Here is a 27,052-nt window from a genome sequence, read left to right as displayed (position 1 = left end):
TCTTTAGATTTCCCGCCAGTCTTCCATATAAAGCTGAAGGATATTGTGATTCTGGAGGGCGACTCTGTGTCATTATCCTGTCTTCCTGCCGGCAGCCCCGCACCCCGAATTCTCTGGAAGAAAGGTAATTATGATGGACTTATTGCTTTTTGTAACTACACCAGCTAATGAAATTTCCAAAGTGAGTTTCCGCCTTGTCGGGTCTGACAATCTGTGGTTCATTTAATTTCAGCTTTTACATTTCCTTATATGTCTTTATAACTTCATATTTCTGATACAAAGCTCCAAATCCCTTGTATAGAAATAGAGTAACATGATAAAATGCTGAGTTCCTGCAGCCACCACTAGGGGGAGCTCAGGAGCTTACTGCATACAGAGAACTCAGTAATTACACTGAATGCAGTGAGCTCCCCCTAGTGGTGCACGTGTGTAAACACATCCATATTATATAGCTTTATTTCTGCAGAGAATTTGGAGCCCTGTATCAGAAAAATGAAGCCGTGATCACTATAAAGACGTTTCTGTACAGAATTTTGCAACTATTTAGATTAAATAAAATAGTGGACACACGTCTGTAAAAGTAAAAATAAATAAATCTGCATTTCTGGTGAGCAGCAGCCATACATTGCGGTAATGATATATCTGACATCTGTCCTACAGGACATATCTCATTCTAGGGATACAAACCTTCCTACATTATTAATATCCAATCCCCAGCATCTATATACTGCGAGGGGCAGCCATGTGGAGCCAAGCATGGATAGATGTAATAAAAGAGACAGCTCAGCTATAAAGTGCAAATGTAGCAGAGCCGATCTGATAGATATAGTAGAGCAGAGCTTCTTTTTCAGCAAAGGATTTCACACTGAACTGCAGGTCACCATGCCGCAATATCTAATCATGATGCACAAAGAAAGTACTTGACTGACACATTCAGCTCTGCTGCATCTGCAGATACTCATAACCTTTCCATTAGGTGGGACTGCAAGCTCCACGGAAACCCCAGCTGTCCTCCTATATTTCCTATACAGCATGCTTATACAGATTGTCTCTCACTTCTCAGATAAGGTGGTCATAGAATCCAGAGGACAGGTCAATATAAAATCCAATCCGGATGGACGCCAGGTCCTCACTGTCACAAGGGCCGGCCAGAGAGAAGCCGGGCTGTATGAGTGTGTGGCCGCCAATGCCCTGGGCAATGCCACCAGCTCCTGTTCCTTAGCAGTGGCACGTATGTATATTTCTTACTCTTCTTTAACATCACTGCACAAATTTGTGAACTTTAATCTTTACTAGGGGATATTAAATCTGACTCTAGATGGCGACCACTAGGGGGAGCTCACTGCATACGGCTTTAAATGACTAGTATGCAACTAGGATATGTCATCACTTTATGAACGACTTGTACCTGCCGCCCACAAACCCTGACACTGAAGGGGCCACAGCGCTTAGTTATCCTTATTTCTTGTACAGCAGGCCTCTCATCCACCTTCTTTGCTAGAAAAAGAAGTGGGACCCATTATACAGCTCCATGCATAGAGGGAAACCAAGACAGTGAAGGTGATGCAATGTTGAATCAACATTGTGCTCCCATCAGTCTCCAAATACTAGAATTCAGACCCTCAGTGATCGTGAAGTGATAGAAAATCCTTTTTACACCTTCAATAGGGCTGTATAAATCTGTATGTAGTGAGCTCCCCCTAGTGTGTGAATATAAAACTATATATAGTGAGCTCCACCCTGTGGTACCTGTATAAATCTGTATATATGGCAGTAGGTTCTCTCTAGTGGTGGCTGTGTATAATATATATATACAGTGCCTACAAGTAGTCTTCAACCCCCTGCAGATTTAGCAGGTTTGATAAGATGCAGATAAGTTAGAGCCTGCAAACTTCAAACAAGAGCAGGATTTATTAACAGATGCATAAATCTTACAAACCAACAAGTTATGTTGCTCAGTTAAATTTTAATACATTTTCAACATAAAAGTGTGGGTCAATTATTATTCAACCCCTAGGTTTAATATTTTGTGAATAACCCTTGTTTGCAATTACAGCTAATAATCGTCTTTTATAAGACCTGATCAGGCCGGCACAGGTCTCTGGAGTTATCTTGGCCCACTCCTCCATGCAGATCTTCTCCAAGTTATCTTGGTTCTTTGGGTGTCTCATGTGGACTTTAATCTTGAGCTCCTTCCACAAGTTTTCAATTGGGTTAAGGTCAGGAGACTGACTAGGCCACTGCAACACCTTGATTTTTTCCCTCTTGAACCAGGCCTTGGTTTTCTTGGCTGTGTGCTTTGGGTCGTTGTCTTGTTGGAAGATGAAATGACGACCCATCTTAAGATCCTTGATGGAGGAGCAGAGGTTCTTGGCCAAAATCTCCAGGTAGGCCGTGCTATCCATCTTCCCATGGATGCGGACCAGATGGCCAGGCCCCTTGGCTGAGAAACAGCCCCACAGCATGATGCTGCCACTACCATGCTTGACTGTAGGGATGGTATTCTTGGGGTCGTATGCAGTGCCATCCAGTCTCCAAACGTCACGTGTGTGGTTGGCACCAAAGATCTCGATCTTGGTCTCATCAGACCAGAGAACCTTGAACCAGTCTGTCTCAGAGTCCTCCAAGTGATCATAAGCAAACTGTAGACGAGCCTTGACATGACGCTTTGAAAGTAAAGGTACCTTATGGGCTCGTCTGGAACGGAGACCATTGCGGTGGAGTACGTTACTTATGGTATTGACTGAAACCAATGTCCCCACTGCCATGAGATCTTCCCGGAGCTCCTTCCTTGTTGTCCTTGGGTTAGCCTTGACTCTTCGGACAAGCCTGGCCTCGGCACGGGAGGAAACTTTCAAAGGCTGTCCAGGCCGTGGAAGGCTAACAGTAGTTCCATAAGCCTTCCACTTCCGGATGATGCTCCCAACAGTGGAGACAGGTAGGCCCAACTCCTTGGAAAGGGTTTTGTACCCCTTGCCAGCCTTGTGACCCTCCACGATGTTGTCTCTGATGGCCTTGGAATGCTCCTTTGTCTTTCCCATGTTGATCATGTATGAGTGCTGTTCACAAGTTTGGGGAGGGTCTTAATTAGTCAGAAAAGGCTGGAAAAAGAGATAATTAATCCAAACATTTGAAGCTCATTGTTCTTTGTGCCTGAAATACTTCTTAATACTTTAGGGGAACCAAACAGAATTCTGGTGGATTGAGGGGTTGAATAATAAATGACCCTCTGAATAAACTTTTCTCAATTTAAAAAAAAATAAATAAAAAGAAATAACATTCTTTTTTGCTGCATTTCACACTTCCAGGCTGATCTACAGTCCAAATGACACAATGCCAAGTTAATTCCGAATTTGTAAACCTTCTAAATCTGCAGAGGGTTGAATACTACTTGTAGGCACTGTATATAGATAGATAGATAGATAGATATAATTTGCAGTGAGCTCCCATATTGATGGCTGTAAACATCTGTATGTAGTGAGCTCCCCCTAGTGGTGGCTGTATAAATCTGTACGTAGTGAGCTCCCTCTAGTGGTGGCTGTATAATCTGTATGTAGTGAGCTCCCTCTAGTGGTGGCTGTATAAATCTGTATGTAGTGAACTTCCTCTAGTGGTGGCTGTGTAAATCTGTATGTAGTGAGCGCCCCCTAGTGGTGGCTGTATAAATCTGTATGTAGTGAACTTCCTCTAGTGGTGGCTGTGTAAATCTGTATGTAGTGAGCGCCCCCTAGTGGTGGCTGTATAAATCTGTATGTAGTGAACTTCCTCTAGTGGTGGCTGTGTAAATCTGTATGTAGTGAGCGCCCCCTAGTGGTGGCTGTATAAATCTGTATGTAGTGCACTTCCTCTAGTGGTGGCTGTGTAAATCTTTATGTAGTGAGCTCCCTCTAGTGGTGGCTGTATAATCTGTATGTAGTGAGCTCCCTCTAGTGGTGGCTGTATAAATCTGTATGTAGTGAGCTCCCCCTAGTGGTGGTGTATAAATCTGTATGTAGTGAACTTCCTCTAGTGGTGGTGTATAAATCTGTATGTAGTGAGCTCCCTCTAGTGGTGGTGTATAAATCTGTATGTAGTGAACTTCCTCTAGTGGTGGTGTATAAATCTGTATGTAGTGAGCTCCGTCTAGTGGTGGCTGTATAAATCTGTGTGTAGTGAGCTCCCTCTAGTGGTAGATGTATAAATCTGTATGTAGTGAACTTCCTCTAGTGGTGGCTGTATAAATCTGTATGTAGTGAGCGCCCCCTAGTGGTGGCTGTATAAATCTGTATGTAGTGAACTTCCTCTAGTGGTGGCTGTATAAATCTGTATGTAGTGAGCTCCCTCTAGTGGTGGCTGTATAAATCTGTATGTAGTGAGCGCCCCCTAGTGGTGGCTGTCTAAATCTGTATGTAGTGAACTTCCTCTAGTGGTGGTGTATAAATCTGTATGTAGTGAGCTCCGTCTAGTGGTGGCTGTATAAATCTGTGTGTAGTGAGCTCCCTCTAGTGGTAGATGTATAAATCTGTATGTAGTGAACTTCCTCTAGTGGTGGCTGTATAAATCTGTATGTAGTGAGCGCCCCCTAGTGGTGGCTGTATAAATCTGTATGTAGTGAACTTCCTCTAGTGGTGGCTGTATAAATCTGTATGTAGTGAGCTCCCTCTAGTGGTGGCTGTATAAATCTGTATGTAGTGAGCGCCCCCTAGTGGTGGCTGTCTAAATCTGTATGTAGTGAACTTCCTCTAGTGGTGGCTGTATAAATCTGTATGTAGTGAGCTCCCTCTAGTGGTGGCTGTGTAAATCTGTATGTAGTGAGCGCCCCCTAGTGGTGGCTGTATAAATCTGTATGTAGTGAGCTCCCTCTAGTGGTGTCTGTATAAATCTGTATGTAGTGAGCTCCCTCTAGTGGTGACTGTATAAATCTGTATGTAGTGAGCTCCCTCTAGTGGTGGCTGTATAAATCTGTATGTAGTGAGCTCCCCCTAGTGGTGGCTGTATAAATCTGTGTGTAGTGAGCTCCCTCTAGTGGTGGCTGTATAAATCTGTATGTAGTGAACTTCCTCTAGTGGTGGCTGTATAAATCTGTATGTAGTGAGCTCCGTCTAGTGGTGGCTGTATAAATCTGTGTGTAGTGAGCTCCCTCTAGTGGTAGATGTATAAATCTGTATGTAGTGAACTTCCTCTAGTGGTGGCTGTATAAATCTGTATGTAGTGAGCGCCCCCTAGTGGTGGCTGTATAAATCTGTATGTAGTGAACTTCCTCTAGTGGTGGCTGTATAAATCTGTATGTAGTGAGCTCCCTCTAGTGGTGGCTGTATAAATCTGTATGTAGTGAGCGCCCCCTAGTGGTGGCTGTCTAAATCTGTATGTAGTGAACTTCCTCTAGTGGTGGTGTATAAATCTGTATGTAGTGAGCTCCGTCTAGTGGTGGCTGTATAAATCTGTGTGTAGTGAGCTCCCTCTAGTGGTAGATGTATAAATCTGTATGTAGTGAACTTCCTCTAGTGGTGGCTGTATAAATCTGTATGTAGTGAGCGCCCCCTAGTGGTGGCTGTATAAATCTGTATGTAGTGAACTTCCTCTAGTGGTGGCTGTATAAATCTGTATGTAGTGAGCTCCCTCTAGTGGTGGCTGTATAAATCTGTATGTAGTGAGCGCCCCCTAGTGGTGGCTGTCTAAATCTGTATGTAGTGAACTTCCTCTAGTGGTGGCTGTATAAATCTGTATGTAGTGAGCTCCCTCTAGTGGTGGCTGTGTAAATCTGTATGTAGTGAGCGCCCCCTAGTGGTGGCTGTATAAATCTGTATGTAGTGAGCTCCCTCTAGTGGTGTCTGTATAAATCTGTATGTAGTGAGCTCCCTCTAGTGGTGACTGTATAAATCTGTATGTAGTGAGCGCCCCCTAGTGGTGGCTGTATAAATCTGTATGTAGTGAGCTCCCTCTAGTGGTGTCTGTATAAATCTGTATGTAGTGAGCTCCCTCTAGTGGTGACTGTATAAATCTGTATGTAGTGAGCTCCCCCTAGTGGTGGCTGTATAAATCTGTATGTAGTGAGCGCCCCCTAGTGGTGGCTGTATAAATCTGTATGTAGTGAGCTCCCTCTAGTGGTGTCTGTATAAATCTGTATGCAGTGAGCTCCCTCTAGTGGTGGCTGTATAAGTCTGTATGTAGTGAGCTCCCTCTAGTGGTGACTGTATAAATCTGTATGTAGTGAGCTCCCTCTAGTGGTGGTTGTATAAATCTGTATGTAGTGAGCTCCTTCTAGTGGTGGCTGTATAAATCTGTATGTAGTGAGCTCCCTCTAGTGGTGTCTGTATAACACTGTATGTAATGAGCTCCCCCTAGTGTTAGCTGTATATATCTGTATGTAGTGAGCTCCCTCTAGTGGTGGCTGTATAAATCTGTATGTAGTGAGCTCCCTCTAGTGGTGTCTGTATAAAGCTGTATGTAGTGAGCTCCCTGTAGTGGTGGATGTATAAATCTGTATGTAGTGAGCTCCCTCTAGTGGTGTCTGTATAAAGCTGTATGTAGTGAGCTCCCTCTAGTGGTGTCTGTATAAAGCTGTATGTAGTGAGCTCCCTCTAGTGGTGGCTGTATAAATCTGTATGTAGTGAGCTCCCTCTAGTGGTGGCTGTAGAAATCTGTATGTAGTGAGCTCCCTCTAGCAGTGTATGTATAAATCTGTATGTAGTGAGCTCCCTCTAGTGGTGTCTGTATAAATCTGTATGTAGTGAGCTCCCTCTAGTGGTGGATGTATAAATCTGTGTGTAGTGAGCTCCCTCTAGTGGTGGCTGTATAAATCTGTATGTAGTGAGCTCCCTCTAGTGGTGGCTGTATAAATCTGTATGTAGTGAGCTCCCTCTAGTGATGTCTGTATAAATCTGTATGTAGTGAGCTCCCTCTAGTGGTGGCTGTATAATCTGTATGTAGTGAGCTCCCTCTAGTGGTGGATGTATAAATCTGTATGTAGTGAGCTCAGAGGTTTAATTCTAACTAAAAATCAGTTGTGTCCCTGTGTCTTTATTTTGGCAGGAATTCCCCACCCTCCGGGCACTCCGGAGATCCCGCAGAAGTATCGGGACACTGTGCTGGTTCTGTGGAAATCCTTTGAGCATAGCTGTCCGTGCACCTACATCCTGGAACGTCAGGTGAACGGTGAGTGGTGAGGAGAAGCTGGGTGGCGATGCTCGATAAGACTGTCAGTCATCCCAGGGGGGAACACTGACTATGGTCAGTCTCTTCCCAGGAAAATGGCTGATAACAGGGAGCACTAGTCCTTATCTGCATTCACTACTGGACAGAATTATAGTCCTTTATTTTGTTGTATATTCCTCTAGGACAAGGAGAATGGAGGACAATCAGCTCTGGCATCAAGGACTGCTACTACAATGTCACCGAGCTGCCGCCCGGCTCCGTGCATTTCCGTGTGGCTTGTGTGAACAAAGCCGGACAAGGGCCGTACAGCGACGTATCCAAGAGCGTCATCATAGAAGGAGCCGGTGAGAAGCAGAGATCATCTCAATGTGTCACGTGTAATAAGACTGATACATTGTAGCAAACTGTCACAGGAATGATAAGACTGATACATTGTAGCAAACTGTCACAGGAATGATAAGACTGATACATTGTAGCAAATTGTCACAGGCATGATAAGACTGATACATTGTAGCAAACTGTCACAGGAATGATAAGACTGATACATTGTAGCAAACTGTCACAGGAATGATAAGACTGATGCATTGTAGCAAACTAGGAATGATAAGACTGATACATTGTAGCAAACTGTCACAGGAATGATAAGACTGATACATTGTAGCAAACTGTCACTGGTGTGATAAGACTCATACATTGTAGCAAACTGTCACAGGAATGATAAGACTGATACATTGTAGCAAACTGTCACTGGTGTGATAAGACTCATACATTGTAGCAAGCTGTCACAGGAATGATAAGACTGATACATTGTAGCAAACGGTCACAGGTATTATAAGACTGATACATTGTAGCAAGCTGTCATAGGAATGATAAGACTGACACATTGTAGCAAACGGTCACAGGACTGATAAGACTGATACATTGTAGCAAACTGTCACATGTAATAATAACTGATACATTGTAGCAAACTGTCACAGGAATGATAAGACTGATACATTGTAGCAAACCGTGACAGCTCTGTGCAGCTTCTGCTGGTGAATGGAGATAATGGACCATTGCCTGGACGGGGTACAATGGTGACCACTTTGTACAGGTTTACTGCCTCTGAATGGAAACTACACTGTCCTCATTCACTGACAGCAAGCAGAGATATTGAAACATGAAGCCTATAAAACAGGGATAGAACTTATCACTTATAGAGGGATTATGCTTTATTTACCCAATGCCAGGATTTATGCCATAGTGCACATTGCCGCACCTTTACAGCAGTGTGAGCTGTGACATGCAGCTGACACCCTGCAATAGTGGCCGACCTTACAGCTCCTGGATTCAGAGGGACATTTCCGGATTTTGGGAGCCATCCCTCTGTCCCAGGAGATCGGGAACATATTAAATTTCAACTTTATCTGCATCCATCCACCACTTGTCTTGTGCCTCTGTGCCACTTGGTGCTGCAGATGCAATTACGTCATTGCATTGTGCCTGCTATACTGAGGAACGCACAGCACAGACCTTGCCTGGTGGCATCATAATGTAAGGGGGACCATGCTGTGTGGGGGCATCATACAATGTATGGAGGAGCACGATGGTGGCATCATATTATGCCTTCATTGTTGCATCCTTTAGGGCCAAAAGCAACCCATCTACTACTACAGAGCTGTCAACTGCTACATGGGTCAATGTATACGTCACACACAGTGAGCTCCCTCTAGTGGTGGCAGCAGACTCCAGATTTTCATGTTTCGCCTGGTGCATATCTCATATGGCACTTTGATTCTTTGTCTTGCTCTCATTTGTTGGTTATAATCTTGTGTGAAATAACAATAGACTAAAAAGCTTTGATGAAATTTGTATCCTAGACCAGAAACCATCCCCTGGCTTGGCTCATCTTGCTCAGAAACCCCGACCGACTGTGCCCACAGTATCCACCTTCGGACCAGTTTCTCCCCGGGTCACTTCTGCACCTTCGGTTGTCACTACTTCCAAGCTGCCTCCATCAGTCGGGTCTCCGCTCGCTGTTACTTCACCTCCTACCATCGGTCCTGCACCTGCAGCTCCAGTACAACCAGAATCCAAAGGAGCTCCCCCTCCAACTCCTCCAAGACGGCACAGAGGCCTCCCAACGCCTCCCACGTTACATAGGATCTTACCTCAATCCTCTGTAAAAGTAGAGCCTCAAGGCATTTTCAGTAACAAAGTCCAGCCTCCTGAACCCATGCCTGCAGTGCCGGTGACTTCCCATGTGTCTACAGTGACGGTATCGGTGACCCCCGGACAAGCTGTGTCCCATTTACGAGCTCCACCAGCACCTCCGGTCCAGCAGGTGAAGCCTTCTCCAGAACCAGCTGCTAAGACTGTCCCAGTAAAACCAGTGCCAGAGGTGAAGTCTCCAACTGAGTTACCAAAAACGCCTTCCGTGACCTATGTGGCCCCAGTTAAACCGTTCCCCATCCCCCAAGCTGCAAAGTTTCCAAAGCCTGAAGAACCAGCAGAGTCAAAAGTTCCTCCACCAGTGGCTCCAAAACCGATGGCCGCTACTCCTACCGTACCAATCATGCTCCACATTCCCCCCTTTAAATCTTCTGCTCTTCCCTCGCCATTAAGCCCCACATTCAGCTCCAAACCTTCATTCCCATCTCCTCCCACCAGCCCGGTCTATAAGCCATCAACCCCAACCTCTCCAACTTACATGGTCACCTCCTTCATATCAATGCCACCATCATCCCCAACCACAGAGGTGCCCCCTCCCCAGCCTGCTGCTCAGGTTGCCCAGACCGTCCCCACTCGCATCTTGGTGACGAGTGTCACTCCTGGTAAGGACGGTAGATTCACCCCAGGAGGAAGGGCTACTCCGTCTGGAAGAGAAAGCGCCCTCCGTCAAGGAGTACCCCAGAAACCCTACACATTTCTGGATGAGAAGGCAAGGTGAGTGGCTCCAACAAACCTATTGAGATTATTTTTACTCCTGAATAATGATGTGCAAACTTGCAGATATCTGGATCGACGGGACTAACTGGACTTACAAAAAAAATCGGTTCTGGCTCGGAATTGATCCTTGATATCTAGCTGGACACCGGTCCCCATATAAGTCTATGGGGACCATAATCTGGCGCTTAAAAATAGTGGTAGAAGGGATGGGGGATTGGTGCCAGCGCGCCGGTGACTCGATTAAGTATGTCACTCTTGCTTTATTTTGATTTCCCGAGTTGCCGGACCCCGATGATTAGCCGGAGTTCCCTGAGAACTCCAGACCCGGCACCCGGATACATTTTAAACCGCGCGGATCCGGACTTTTACAGTCCAGGTCCACCCATCGCTGCTCCTGAATCATCTCACCTCTGTAATGGGAAACCTCTCCCAGTATATGAGGCATCGGGAGCTCTTCCAAGAGATGTTTCCACTGGAATCCAGTGGGATCTCCATGATTTTATGTAATCTTATAGTATTAAAGGGACTTTATTGATCCTTAAAGTGGTGCCGCACACATGACAAAGTGAATTTTTTGCACCATAGGAAATTTGGGTCTCAAAATGTCAGGTATTATCATCATTTCGAAATCTTCTGCTTAATCAACCCCCAGTAACTGGATTGATGAGGTTGACGCTTCCTTTGTTATCTACAGTCTCCATTAAGTGGCACAGATGGCGCATGCGCAGTGGGTATTCTCGGCCCAATGTGTGAGCAGAGACTTGCCTTAGTTTCTAGTGGAAGTGCCTGTTCTTTCTCCAATGTTGAGTAGCATTGGCTCCTGCGCAGAACAGAACTTGATTCCCTGCACACAAGGGAAACACTGCGCATGCGCCGGCATTATTCCACACAGACCATAAATGATGTAAGAAGTGGAATCCGCATCAATCAAAGGACTGAGACTTGGCTGAATCAGGGTCCTTGGATTTTGTGCTAACACCCATTGGACACTTAATTCCCGATTTAACATGGAGTGATCATTTTTTCCATCCACAGGGGTCGTTTTGGGGTGATCCGGGAATGTAAGGAGAACGTCACAGGGAAGCATTTCATGGCGAAGATTATTCCCTATGAGCATGAAAATAAGCAAAATGTCCTGCAAGAATATGAGGTCCTGAAGTGTCTTCACCATCAGAGGATCCTGAGCCTCCACGAGGCGTACATCACCCCCCGCTACCTGGTCCTGATCTCCGAGCAGTGCGCCGGGAGAGAAATCCTCTACTGCCTGGTGGAGAGGTAAGAGGACGGGCAGGAGGCGTACCTAGATGTGACCCTCATAAATGAGTACACCCCACATCAAAAACTACCACATCCAGCATTTTGTACAACCACCATGATATTTAAGGACAGCACCAAGTCTTCAAGTTGGCGAAATATTGCAACATTGATCTTTTTCAATTAGTATTTCATACATCCAGGCTCGTTATATATAAAAATATAAAGCATGCAAAAAAGGGTAAAAAGCTAAATACACAGGAATGAATAAAAATACATCAAAAACTGATACTCTCTTATCAGAGGTCTGAAAGGATATCCAATGGGTGTTATACAAGGAGTCTTCAACGCACATTAACACTGAATCAAGGGCTATGTGTGGAGCCCACAACAGAGTAAAGAATAATATGAATAGTATATTACAAAAGTCAGTACACCCCTCGCATTTTTGTAAATATTTCATTATTTCTTTTCATGGGACATGAGCAAAAACCTCAATGATGTTCATGTGTTAAGTACCTGATGAAGAAAACTGATATTCTTTGAAACGCATTATTTTGCACCTTCATTGAAGTTCGTTTTGCACTTGGAGATTGATGCAGGGGATTAATGTCCAACTCCCATCATAACGGCACTTTCAGCCTCACCATAACATGATCTTTCAGCTACACCTAGGGGCTCAATCTGGCATAACAGCTTATGAAAAGTGCCCTGGATAAATGGGGTGGGGTGTACGCCTGGCCTTCATATGCAGTGGGTGAAATACAGAGGGTATAGAAAGTATTCAGACCCCTTTAAATTTTTCACTCTTTGTTTCATTGCAGCCATTTAGTAAATTTAAAAAGAGTTCTTTTTTTTTCTCATTAAAGTACATCCCACATCTTGTCAAAAATGTAGACATATTTGCAAATTTATTAAACAAGAAAAACTGAAATATCACATGGTCATAAGTATTCAGCCCCTTTGCTCAGACACACATATGTAAGTCCCATGCTGTCCATTTACTTGTGATCCTCCTTGAGATGGTTCTCCTCCTTCATTGGAGTCCAGCTGTGTGTAATTAAACTGATAGGACGTGATTTGGAAAGGCGCACACCTGTCTATATAAGACCTCACAGCTCACACTGCAGGTCACACCAAATGAGGATCATGAGGTCAAAGGACCTGCTCAAGGAGCTCAGAGACAGAATTGTGGCAAGATCTGGCCAAGGTTACAAAAAGATTTCTGCAGTACTTAAGGTTCCTAAGAGCACAGTGGTCTCCATAATCCTTAAATGGAAGACGTTTGGGACCAGCAGAACTCTTCCTAGACCTGACCGTCCAGCCAAACTGAGCAATCGTGGGAGAAGAGCCTTGGTGAGAGAGGTAAAGAAGAACTCCAAGATCACTGTGGCTGAGCTCCAGAGATGCAGTAGGGAGATGGGAGAAAGTGCCACAAAGTCACCTATCACTGCAGCCTCCACCAGTCAGGCTTTTATGGCAGAGTGGCACGACGGAAGCCTCTCCTCAGTGCAAAACATATGAAAGCCCACATAGAGTGTGGAAAAAAACACATGAAGGATTCCCAGACTATGAGAAATAAGATTCTCTGGTCTGATGAGAGGAACATAGAACGTTTTGGTGATAACTCTAAGCGGTATGTGTGGAGAAAACCAGGCACTGCTCATCACCTGCCCAATACAATCCCCACAGTGAAACATGGTGGTGGCTGCATCATGCTATGGGGCAGTGACAGGACGACTGGCTATTATTGAAGAAAAGATGAATACGGCCAAGTACAGAGATATCCTGGAAGAAAACCTCTTCCAGAGTGCTCTGGACCTCAGACTTGGCCGAAGGTTCACCTTCTAACAAGACAATGATCCTAAAGCTCTTAGCCCATAGAGGGAGCCGGGACCTGCAGGATGTGAGGAGTGTGTGTGGAAAAATGGGCCAAAGTCCCACTTGAGCAATGCAGGAGACTAGTGTCTCCATACAGGAGGTGTCTGGAAGATTCATCACCTACAAATGCATTTGTATGAAGTATTAAAAACATTTCAGAAAGTGTTTTCAATACATTTTCCGTGTGTCATTTCTCATTATTACACATAATTTATGGACATATATGGTTTGGTTTATTTGCTTGTGTAGATTGGATGGGTTGTTACCGAGATCTGGTGAGAAATTCATGTCAATAGCAGCTTTAGAAATATATTTACTTAGTTTCATGTTCAGTGCTTGTTTGGCTCGCTGTAGGCAAACACATGCGGTCCATTCATCATCTTCACCTTCCATTGACTCCTCACTTCTTTGGTGTCTCCAGGTTCCGTTACTCGGAGGACGACGTGGTCAATTACATCCTTCAGATTCTACAAGGTCTGGATTATCTCCATGAGCAGAAGATCCTTCACCTGGACATCAAACCTGAGAACGTTATGGTGTCCTATATGAACACTGTGAAGATTATTGACTTCGGGAGCGCTCAGCCATTCAACCCCCTTGTCCTTCGTCAGCTAGGAAAGCGCGTGGGGACCCTGGAGTACATGGGTACGTTACACCCTCAATCAGAGGAGGGCGCTAACATCTCAGCTGGCCATATCTGAGGCTCATCAGCTCAGAGGCGTCCGCAGATGTAGGGGCTACGGACGCAGCTGCACTAGCTCCCATAGAAGTGAATGGGGATTCTTCACCTGTCTCATATTCTGTCCTCACAGCTCCGGAGATGATCAGAGGAGACCCGGTTGGTGCCGCTGCTGATGTTTGGGGATTAGGGGTCCTGACCTATATCATGTGAGTAGTGTCTGCAGGAGGGGGGCTGTCACCTGTCATCGCTGACATTTTTCCTTTCTTTAGTATTGATCATCCTCGATTTTTTTTTTAAATACGGCTCCAAATTTGTACTTTCTTCTGCCCCAGGCTGAGCGGGCGGTCACCGTTCTTTGAATTGGACCCTGTAGAAACGGAAAACAAGATTCAATCCGGCCGGTTTGACATCTTTAAGCTGTACTCCAATGTGTCTCAGAGCGGCTCCCTCTTCATCCGTAAACTGCTGTCTATATATCCCTGGTGAGTGACGGCTAACGGAAGAAAGGCCAAAATGTGATCACTGCCCAGAACCCAGGACCTGCTGACATGTATTATTCTCTATGTACTGCTAATTGTACCCCCAAAAGAAAGCAGACGCCCCCTAAAAGAACCACACTTACCAGACCCCAGACAATTAGAGTTGGCAAGTGAATGAGCTCTCACATACAGATCTGCGTTGCGGTCAGGTCTCCCTGTGTTCTACAGCAACCGGCTCCCCCTGGTGACTGGAAGCAGTATCACACGCATAGAGTAATACCGGTACCCGATCTGTGTGTGAGAGCCGCAGAGCAATGAAGACTGGAACCTGACAGCGACGCAGATCTCTGTGTGAGAGCCCATCCACTATCGGCACTTGCCAACAGTAATTGTTTGCTGTCTGATGAGTGCAATTTATTTTTTTTTTAGGTGTGTGGGTGTCTTTGTCCTTTGGGGGTGTCTGCTTTCTTTTGGGGGTGTCTGCTTTCCTTTGGGGGTGTCTGCTTTCTTTTGGGGGTGTCTGCTTTCCTTTGGGGGTGTCTGCTTTCTTTTGGGGGTGTCTGCTTTCCTTTGGGGGTGTCTGCTTTCTTTTGGGGGTGTCTGCTTTCCTTTGATGAAGAGTCTTTCTGTATTCTTTAACTTTTTTTTTATAGTTGCTTCGACACTTCCTTATGGAAAAGGAAATAGGGAATATTTTTGGAGTAGGGCTTATATTTTAAGCATATTAAAAAAAAATCCTACTAGGGCTTATTTTTGGGGTAGGTCTTACTTTTGAGAAAAGAGGGTATTACACTGCACAGGATATCTCCTCCATATACTACACCGCACAGGACACATCCTCTATATACTATACATACTACACCACAGAGGACACATCCTCTATATACTACACCACACAGGACACATCCTCTATATACTATACATACTACACCACAGAGGACACATCCTCTATATACTACACCACACAGGACACATCCTCTATATACTACACCACACAGGACACATCCTCTATATACTACACCACACAGGACACAACCTCTATATACTACACCACACACAGGACACATCCTTTATATACTGCACCACACAGGACACATCCTCTATATACTACACCACACAGGACACATCCTCTATATACTACACCACACAGGACACATCCTCTATATACTACACCACACAGGAGACATCCTCTATATACTACACCACACAGGACACATCCTTTATATACTACACCACACACAGGACACATCCTCTATATACTACACCACAGAGGACACATCCTCTATATACTACACCGCACAGGACACATCCTCTATATACTACACCACACAGGAGACATCCTCTATATACTACACCACACAGGATACATCCTCTATATACTACACCACACACAGGACACATCCTTTATATACTACACCACACACAGGACACATCCTCTATATACTACACCACAGAGGACACATCCTCTATATACTACACCGCACAGGACACATCCTCTATATACTACACCGCACAGGACACATCCTCTATATACTACACCACACAGGAGACATCCTCTATATACTACACCACACAGGACACATCCTCTATATACTACACCACACAGGACACATCCTCTATATACTACACCACACAGGACACATCCTCTATATACTACACCACACAGGAGACATCCTCTATATACTACACCACACAGGACACATCCTCTATATACTCCACCACAGAGGACACATCCTCTATATACTACACCACACAGGACACATCCTCTATATACTCCACCACAGAGGACACATCCTCTATATACTACACCACACAGGACACATCCTCTATATACTACAGCACACAGGACACATCCTCTATATACTACATCACACAGGACACATCCTCTATATACTACACCACACAGGAGACATCCTCTATATACTACACCACACAGGAGACATCCTCTATATACTACACCACACAGGAGACATCCTCTATATACTACACCACACAGGACACATCCTCCATATACTACACCGCACAGGACACATCCTCTATATACTACACCACACAGGAGACATCCTCTATATACTACACCACACAGGACACATCCTCCATATACTACACCGCACAGGACACATCCTCTATATACTACACCACACAGGACACATCCTCTATATACTACACTACACAGGACACATCCTCTATATACTACACCACACAGGACACATCCTCTATATACTACACCACACAGGACACATCCTCTATATACTACACCACACAGGACACATCCTCTATATACTACACCACACACAGGACACATCCTCTATATACTACACCACACAGGAGACATCCTCTATATACTACACCACACAGGACACATCCTCCATATACTACACCGCACAGGACACATCCTCTATATACCACACCGCACAGGACCCATCCTCTATATACTACACCACACAGGACACATCCTCTATATACTACACCACACAGGACACATCCTCTATATACTACACCACACAGGACACATCCTCCATATACTACACCGCACAGGACACATCCTCTATATACCACACCGCACAGGACACATCCTCTATATACTACACCACACAGGACACATCCTCTGTATACTCCACCACAGAGGACACATCATCTATATACTACACCACACAGGACACATCCTCTATATACTACACCACACAGGACACATCCTCTATATACTACATCACACAGGACACATCCTCTATATACTACACCACACAGGAGACATCCTCTATATACTACACCACACAGGACACACCCTCTATATACTGCACCACACAGGACACCTCCTCTATATACTACACCACACAGGACACATCCTCTGTATACTCCACCACAGAGGACACATCATCTATATACTACACCACACAGGACACATCCTCTATATACTACACCACACAGGAGACATCCTCTATATACTACACCACACAGGAGACATCCTCTATATACTACACCACACAGGACACATCCTCCATATACTACACCGCACAGGACACATCCTCTATATACTACACCACACAGGAGACATCCTCTATATACTACACCACACAGGACACATCCTCCATATACTACACCGCACAGGACACATCCTCTATATACTACACCACACAGGACACATCCTCTATATACTACACTACACAGGACACATCCTCTATATACTACACCACAGAGGACACATCCTCTATAGACTGCACCACACGGGACACATCCTCTATATACTACACCGCACAGGACACATCCTCTATATACTACACCACACAGGACACATCCTCTATATACTACACCACACAGGACACATCCTCTATATACTACATCACACAGGACACATCCTCTATATACTACACCACACAGGAGACATCCTCTATATACTACACCACACAGGACACACCCTCTATATACTGCACCACACAGGACACCTCCTCTATATACTACACCACACAGGACACATCCTCTGTATACTCCACCACAGAGGACACATCATCTATATACTACACCACACAGGACACATCCTCTATATACTACACCACACAGGAGACATCCTCTATATACTACACCACACAGGAGACATCCTCTATATACTACACCACACAGGACACATCCTCCATATACTACACCGCACAGGACACATCCTCTATATACTACACCGCACAGGAGACATCCTCTATATACTACACCACACAGGACACATCCTCCATATACTACACCGCACAGGACACATCCTCTATATACTACACCACACAGGACACATCCTCTATATACTACACTACACAGGACACATCCTCTATATACTACACCACAGAGGACACATCCTCTATAGACTGCACCACACGGGACACATCCTCTATATACTACACCGCACAGGACACATCCTCTATATACTACACTGTACAGGACACATCCTCTATATACTACACCACACAGGACACATCCTCTATATACTACACCACACAGGACACATCCTCTATATACTACACCACACAGGACACCTCATCTATATGCTGCACCACACAGGAGACACCATCTATATACTACACCACACAGGACATCCTCTATATACTACACCACACAGGAGACATCCTCTATATACTACACCACACAGGAGACATCCTCTATATACTACACCACACAGGACACATCCTCTATATACTACATCACACAGGACACATCCTCTATATACTACACCACACAGGAGACATCCTCTATATACTACACCACACAGGACACATCCTCTATATACTACACCACACAGGACACATCCTCTATATACCACACCACACAGGACACATCCTCTATATACTACACCACACAGGACACATCCTCTATATACTACACCACACAGGACACATCCTCTATATACCACACCACACAGGACACATCCTCTATATACCACACCACACAGGAGACCTATCAGTGTCTGACATTTTTTTAGTAATGACTCCCCCCCCTGATTTTTTTACAGGAGCCGTCCCTCCTTACAAGAATGTTTCTCCAACCCTTGGCTCCAGGACGCTTATCTAATGAAGCTCCGGCGACAGACTCTTACATTTACCACCAACCGCCTGAAGGAGTTCCTGGTGGAGCAGCAGAGAAGACGCTCAGACTCTGCTACCAAGCACAAAGTCCTGCTCCGCTCCTACCACGGGGCCCAACCCGCAGCTCCAGTCACCCAGTGACCACGGAGGAAGGACTATCACAGTGAATAAGGTGGCCACGGAGCCAGAGGTGCAATCCGCTGGATGATGTGGGGCGCCAGCAGTCCCCGGAGGCAGGAGCGGTCAGAGACTTGTCACAAACAGTAAATATCCTGAGTGTTTATAGAGGACCCCACACAACCTAGGGGCGTCTTAAAGTGCTGCTGGCCAACATACCTCAATAACAGAAGTGGAACAGTTCAGGGGGACAGAGACGAGTACAGAAGTGGGGGTGCATGATGCATGTGAGAGACCCCACTTCCACAGTAGTGACCCCTCCTCCGCCGGCACCAGCTCCGTCCTCCGCTCTGGACCTCAGTGAGACCTTTGCACCAATCTTCTGCTGGAAACTCACCTGGATCGTCTTCGTTTACGCAGATCTTCCCAGGATCTCCTGGTTGAATCAAGTGGTCTTAACAATTCAGAGGGGGCAGCAATTAATTCTATTGTTTTTTTTTTAAATTAATTTATTGAGATGAGGGTAACCGGAGATTTCTATTAAAGCGACGGTGTAGGTATTTATTAATCACATAGCCATAGCGATACTTGTTTACAAAAAGGTGTTTTTTTAAAAAATACCCATAGGAAGGCGCTAAGGAAACCCGATGAGGAAGCTGAATGGATGACGATGGGGGAGACGTTACTGGGTTTATACGAGTGAACTGGTAAATTCGGGGGATTTATGCAAGTCTGAGAGAGAGAGCTAAACATAATGGGCAACACTGGACATCCCCTTTAAGAATCCAGTCTGGTTAGTATCAGATCATTACTGAGCTAGGAGGGTTTTTAAAGGAAATTATTTTTATACTCGCGCCCCCAGTCAGAAGACCCTCGTATTTTCTCGCGTCCTCATTTTGGGATACCAGTGTTGGGTCTGTGCTGGGTTCTTCCCGCGACCCAGGAGTCCGATTTCTATATTGATGGGGGACAATGTGTGCCATGGAGTTTGCACAAGTTGCTACTTTGTAGAGCCCATTCTGTAGCAGTATTTACAAGGCTTTGCAGATGGAGAGTTCGCATATTCGCATTTGTAGCCGGAGTTCTCCTTAAAGTGACGCTGATAAATTTAGTTTTTTAACACATTAATGCCTGAAGTGTCAGATATTTCTGGGCCCCGGCATGCATCGCTCCCCACTTGACCTCTGGGAGCTTCATTTCCACCTTTTTAGGGCCTTTTTGTTCAGTTCTCTCTATCGTAAACGCCAAACCATCGCCGAGGCAGGCATGGGTGGACGTCTGCTGCACTAATAGTGCGGAGTAACATGCATATGAATGAAAGGCGTATGTCAGGCTGGAGTGAGGAGATAATTTGTAGCAGGCGGGTGGGTGGTCGTGCCCCCTTCCTTTCTCCTCCACCCAAGCTGCTCCTGAGCTTCTTGTTTATTCACTGACATCTGAAGATGTTTCCTTATATTTAATAGAATTTGTGTTGCTTTCCTGAGTTTGTAATGTTCCTCCCATTGTTTTTTTTTTTCTGTGTGGAGACGTTGAGAAGATAAAATAAACTTGCGGTTGCACGGGACCCCGCGTGTGATCTGTCCTGGTGAAGACATGGCGTGTCTAGTCCTTCTGTGCATGGGATGGGAGATCGGGAGGATAGGCCGTCAGTATCTGACCTGTGAGGCCCGACTCTAGGCACCCAATCATCAGCTAAGGCACACGTGGTTGGTGCATTAATCTTCATGTTACTCCTTCAACCTGACCGATGTCTACTTAATAGCGGCCGTGCTGGATATCACAACGGTTCCTATTCACGTCAAAAAGGCAACAAGGCTTCAGCGACCAGACCCTTACCGATAAAAACATGGCTCCATGACACGCTACACATTTTCTAAAACTAGAATTATGCTTGAAAATCTAAAAAATTGTTTAAAAGAACTGAGTCCTCAGTGGTTGACACCTTTTAATGGCTAACTAAAAAGATGGTAATAATAGCAACTCCAGACTACTCAGGTCTCTTCATCAGGCTCAGTACTCATGTATTTCTGTATACAGGGAGCCCCCCCTAGTGGTGGCTGCAGACAGAATCTTATCATGTATCTCTGTATACAGGGAGCTCCCCCTAGTGGAGGCTGCAGACAGGATCTTATCATGTATCTCTGTATACAGGGAGCTCCCCCTAGTGGAGGCTGCAGACAGGATCTTATCATGTATCTCTGTATACAGGGAGCTCCCCCTAGTGGTAACTGCAGACAGGATCTTATCATGTATCTCTGTATACAGGGAGCTCCCCCTAGTGGTAACTGCAGACAGGATCTTATCATGTATCTCTGTATACAGGGAGCTCCCCTAGTGGTGACTGCAGACAGAATGTTATCATGTAACTCTGCATACAGGGAGCTCCCCCTAGTGGTGGCTGCAGACAGGATCTTATCATGTATCTCTGTATACAGGGAGCTCCCCCTAGTGGTGGCTGCAGACAGGATCTTATCATGTATCTCTGTATACAGGGAGCTCCCCCTAGTGGTGGCTGCAGACAGGATCTTATCATGTATCTCTGTATACAGGGAGCTCCCTCTAGTGGTGGCTGCAGACAGGATCTTATCATGTATCTCTGTATACAGGGAGCTCCCCCTAGTGGTGGCTGCAGACAGGATCTTATCATTTATCTCTGTATACAGGGAGCTCCCCCTAGTGGTGGCTGCAGACAGAATCTTATCATGTATCTCTGTATACAGGGAGCTCCCCCTAGTGGAGGCTGCAGACAGGATCTTATCATGTATCTCTGTATACAGGGAGCTCCCCCTAGTGGTGGCTGCAGACAGAATGTTATCATGTAACTCTGCATACAGGGAGCTCCCCCTAGTGGTGGCTGCAGACAGGATCTTATCATGTATCTCTGTATACAGGGAGCTCCCCCTAGTGGTGACTGCAGACAGGATCTTATCATGTATCTCTGTATACAGGGAGCTCCCCCTAGTGGTGGCTGCAGACAGGATCTTATCATGTATCTCTGTATACAGGGAGCTCCCCCTAGTGGTGACTGCAGACAGGATCTTATCATGTATCTCTGTATACAGGGAGCTCCCCCTAGTGGTGACTGCAGACAGGATGTTATCATGTATCTCTGTATACAGGGAGCTCCCCCTAGTGGTGACTGCAGACAGGATCTTATTATGTATCTCTGTATACAGGGAGCTCCCTCTAGTGGTGACTGCAGACAGGATCTTATCATGTATCTCTGTATACAGGGATCTCCCCCTAGTGGTAACTGCAGACAGGATCTTATCATGTATCTCTGTATACAGGGAGCTCCCTCTAGTGGTGGCTGCAGACAGGATCTTATCATTAGCGAGAAATTGGGCATAATAAAGTATCAGCTTATGGGACCACTCAGTAGTGTCCCATAAGGAATTGCCTGCTCCATAAACCATAAATGACTGGAGAAGAAAAGGAGATAAGGCAAAGAACATGTGTGAAAAATTCCATTTTATTCATAAAAAATATCATATATAATTATATCACAACAATATGTGATCAAAAGGACAAGGATCGGACAGAAAGGTGGGGGAAGGTGGGTTGGGGGGGGGGGCATGGGGATGTGGGAGCAACCTGCCTCTCAGAAGCAAATAGGGTGAAGAGTCCAAGTGACTAAGTTGCCATCAAGTGCAAGGCCAACCTATAATGAGGAGCTGGTGGTGAAATGGGACCAAGAGAGGGAATAAAGGATATATGTCATGTGAACCACATGAGATATGCAACCGATCAGCAAGTGGGTATATATGCATGTAGTAAGCCCATCTGGAAAATGTGAGACCACAGTGAAAGTAAGGCTGAGTGACTGCGCGGGGCCACAGGCGAGGACCAAGTGATTCCTCAATTTACACATGTAGATAGTATATATATATACATATGCACAGCAAGTCTGAACCAGGTGCACTGCGCAACCAAGGAGCCTGAGAATATGGAAAAGTTTCTCAAATAATAATAACTGTGGCAGAGGGGCTGAACCAGAGAGGGGCTACTAAATTATACATGCAAAAATAATCACCGGCTGAAAGCAGCACGCATGTAAGTTCCCATTATATTCACCACAGACACATAAGAGTTAATACTGGTGCTGCACGGAGCTAAAGGGAGGGTTTATGGCAATACAAAGGCACAGGAATGCTGTGCGATTATTATTCCCAATCCAGATCACCGTGCAGCCGGAGGAAGGCGAAACAATGGGGGGCAACATCAATAAGTATACCTGGTGGTTGGTTCTGAGGGGCAGGAAACAGCCTCCTGACAGCTGTTTCGCAGCGTTGCTTTTTCGAAGGAGGTATAGATGGAATGAGCATGCCAAGCTTTATTGAGACTGAACCAGGTGTATACTATTAAGCCTAATTGTGGTCATTCACTGCGCATGCGCCGGCGCCCCTCTCTGGTTCAGCCCTTCTGCCAGTTATTATTACTTGAGAAACTTTTCCATATTCTCAGGCTCCTTGGTTGCGCAGTGCACCTGGTTCAGACTTGCTGTGCATATGTATATATATATACTATCTACATGTGTAAATTGAGGAATCACTTGGTCCTCGCCTGTGGCCCCGCGCAGTCACTCAGCCTTACTTTCACTGTGGTCTCACATTTTCCAGATGGGCTTACTACATGCATATATACCCACTTGCTGATCGGTTGCATATCTCATGTGGTTCACATGACATATATCCTTTATTCCCTCTCTTGGTCCCATTTCACCACCAGCTCCTCATTATAGGTTGGCCTTGCACTTGATGGCAACTTAGTCACTTGGACTCTTCACCCTGGTTGCTTCTGAGAGGCAGGTTGCTCCCACATCCCCATGCCCCCCCCCCCCCCAACCCACCTTCCCCCACCTTTCTGTCCGATCCTTGTCCTTTTGATTACATATTGTTGTGATATAATTATATATGATATTTTTTATGAATAAAATGGAATTTTTCACACATGTTCTTTGCCTTATCTCCTTTTCTTCTCCAGTCATTCAGGATCTTATCATGTATCTCTGTATACAGGGAGCTCCCTCTAGTGGTAACTGCAGACAGGATCTTATCATGTATCTCTGTATACAGGGAGCTCCCCCTAGTGGTGGCTGCAGACAGGATCTTATCATGTATCTCTGTATACAGGGAGCTTCCCCTAGTGGTGGCTGCAGGCAGAATCTTATCATGTATCTCTGTATACAGGGAGCTTCCCCTAGTGGTGGCTGCAGGCAGAATCTTATCATGTATCTCTGTATACAGGGAGCTCCCCCTAGTGGTGGCTGCAGGCAGAATCTTATCATGTATCTCTGTATACAGGGAGCTCCCCCTAGTGGTGACTGCAGACAGGATCTTATCATGTATCTCTGTATACAGGGAGCTCCCCCTAGTGATGACTGCAGACAGAATCTTATCATGTATCTCTGTATACAGGGAGCTCCACTTAGTGGTGACTGCAGACAGGATCTTATCATGTATCTCTGTATACAGGGAGCTTCCCCTAGTGGTGGCTGCAGGCAGAATCTTATCATGTATCTCTGTATACAGGGAGCTCCACTTAGTGGTGACTGCAGACAGGATCTTATCATGTATCTCTGTATACAGGGAGCTCCCCCTAGTGGTGGCTGCAGACAGAATCTTATCATGTATCTCTGTATACAGGGAGCTCCCCCTAGTGGTGACTGCAGACAGGATCTTATCATGTATCTCTGTATACAGGGAGCTCCCCCTAGTGATGGCTGCAGACAGGATCTTATCATGTATCTCTATATACAGGGAGCTCCCCCTAGTGGTGGCTGCAGGCAGAATCTTATCATGTATCTCTGTATACAGGGAGCTCCACTTAGTGGTGACTGCAGACAGGATCTTATCATGTATCTCTGTATACAGGGAGCTCCCCCTAGTGGTGGCTGCAGACAGGATCTTATCATGTATCTCTGTATACAGGGAGCTCCCCCTAGTGGTGACTGCAGACAGGATCTTATCATGTATCTCTGTATACAGGGAGCTCCCCCTAGTGATGGCTGCAGACAGGATCTTATCATGTATCTCTATATACAGGGAGCTCCCCCTAGTGGTGGCTGCAGGCAGAATCTTATCATGTATCTCTGTATACAGGGAGCTCCACTTAGTGGTGACTGCAGACAGGATCTTATCATGTATCTCTGTATACAGGGAGCTCCCCCTAGTGGTGGCTGCAGACAGGATCTTATCATGTATCTCTGTATACAGGGAGCTCCCCCTAGTGGTGGCTGCAGGCAGAATCTTATAATGTATCTCTGTATACAGGGAGCTCCACTTAGTGGTGAATGCAGACAGGATCTTATCATGTATCTCTGTATACAGGGAGCTCCTCCTAGTGGTGGCTGCAGACAGGATCTTATCATGTATCTCTGTATACAGGGAGCTCCCCCTAGTGGTGACTGCAGACAGGATCTTATCATGTATCTCTGTATACAGGGAGCTCCCCCTAGTGGTGGCTGCAGACAGGATCTTATCATGTATCTCTGTATACAGGGAGCTCCCCCTAGTGGTGACTGCAGACAGGATCTTATCATGTATCTCTGTATACAGGGAGTTCCTCCTAGTGGTGGCTGCAGACAGGATCTTATCATGTATCTCTGTATACAGGGAGCTTCCCCTAGTGGTGGCTGCAGGCAGAATCTTATCATGTATCTCTGTATACAGGGAGCTCCCCCTAGTGGTGACTGCAGACAGGATCTTATCATGTATCTCTGTATACAGGGAGCTCCTCCTAGTGGTGGCTGCAGACAGGATCTTATCATGTATCTCTGTATACAGGGAGCTTCCCCTAGTGGTGGCTGCAGGCAGAATCTTATCATGTATCTCTGTATACAGGGAGCTCCCCCTAGTGGTGGCTGCAGACAGAATCTTATCATGTATCTCTGTATACAGGGAGCTCCCCCTAGTGGTGACTGCAGACACGATGTTATCATGTATCTCTGTATACAGGGAGCTCCCCCTAGTGGTGACTGCAGACAGGATGTTATCATGTATCTCTGTATACAGGGAGCTCCCCCTAGTGGTGGCTGCAGACAGGATCTTATCATGTATCTCTGTATACAGGGAGCTCCCCCTAGTGGTGGCTGCAGACAGGATCTTATCATGTATCTCTATATACAGGGAGCTCCCCCTAGTGGTGACTGCAGATAGAATCTTATCATGTATCTCTGTATACAGGGAGCTCCCTCTAGTGGTGGCAGCAGACAGGATCTTATCATGTATCTCTGTATACAGGGAGCTCCCCCTAGTGGTGGCTGCAGACAGAATCTTATCATGTATCTCTGTATACATGGAGCTCCCCCTAGTGGTGGTTGCAGACAGAATCTTATCATGTATCTCTGTATACAGGGAGCTCCCCCTAGTGGTGGCTGCAGACAGAATCTTATCATGTATCTCTGTATACAGGGAGCTCCCCCTAGTGGTGGTTGCAGACAGGATCTTATCATGTGTCTCTGTATACAGGGAGCTCCCCCTAGTGGTGGCTGCAGACAGAATCTTATCATGTATCTCTGTATACAGGTAGCTCCTCCTAGTGGTGGCTGCAGACAGGATCTTATCATGTATCTCTGTATACAGGGAGCTCCCCCTAGTGGTGGCTGCAGACAGGATCTTATCATGTATCTCTGTATACAGGGAGCTCCCCCTAGTGGTGGCTGCAGACAGGATCTTATCATGTATCTCTGTATACAGGGAGCTCCCCCTAGTGGTGGCTGCAGACAGGAACTTATCATGTATCTCTGTATACAGGGAGCTCCCCCTAGTGGTGGCTGCAGTTAGGATCTTATCATGTACCTCTGTATACATGGAGCTCCCCCTAGTGGTGGCTGCAGACAGAATCTTATCATGTATCTCTGTATACAGGGAGCTTCCCCTAGTGGTGACTGCAGACAGGAACTTATCATGTATCTCTGTATACAGGGAGCTCCCCCTAGTGGTGGCTGCAGTTAGGATCTTATCATGTACCTCTGTATACATGGAGCTCCCCCTAGTGGTGGCTGCAGACAGAATCTT

The 27,052-nt window shown here is 45.7% G+C and overlaps 1 protein-coding gene across 3 annotated transcripts in view; it reads left to right on the top strand.

Annotated features, from left to right (window-relative positions):
- The window catches only part of SPEG (striated muscle enriched protein kinase), a 210,580-nt gene extending 189,954 nt beyond the window's left edge, over positions 1-20,626 (top strand). For all 3 annotated transcript variants that reach the window (XM_075317104.1, XM_075317103.1, XM_075317106.1), the window contains 10 exons: positions 8-124; positions 1,064-1,231; positions 7,012-7,134; positions 7,317-7,478; positions 8,994-10,059; positions 11,098-11,337; positions 13,619-13,842; positions 14,010-14,085; positions 14,212-14,361; positions 18,845-20,626. In XM_075317104.1, the coding sequence (XP_075173219.1) occupies positions 8-124; positions 1,064-1,231; positions 7,012-7,134; positions 7,317-7,478; positions 8,994-10,059; positions 11,098-11,337; positions 13,619-13,842; positions 14,010-14,085; positions 14,212-14,361; positions 18,845-19,058 (2,540 nt within the window). In that variant the 3' untranslated portion in view covers positions 19,059-20,626. The remainder of the gene's footprint in view (positions 1-7; positions 125-1,063; positions 1,232-7,011; positions 7,135-7,316; positions 7,479-8,993; positions 10,060-11,097; positions 11,338-13,618; positions 13,843-14,009; positions 14,086-14,211; positions 14,362-18,844) is intronic.
- The last annotated feature ends 6,426 nt before the right edge of the window (positions 20,627-27,052 follow it).

This window comes from Anomaloglossus baeobatrachus, chromosome 7 (assembly GCF_048569485.1).
Source record: "Anomaloglossus baeobatrachus isolate aAnoBae1 chromosome 7, aAnoBae1.hap1, whole genome shotgun sequence".
Classification (NCBI taxonomy): domain Eukaryota; kingdom Metazoa; phylum Chordata; class Amphibia; order Anura; family Aromobatidae; genus Anomaloglossus; species Anomaloglossus baeobatrachus.
Note: the sequence above shows the minus strand (reverse complement) of the source record. Positions and strands in the feature narration are given on the sequence as shown.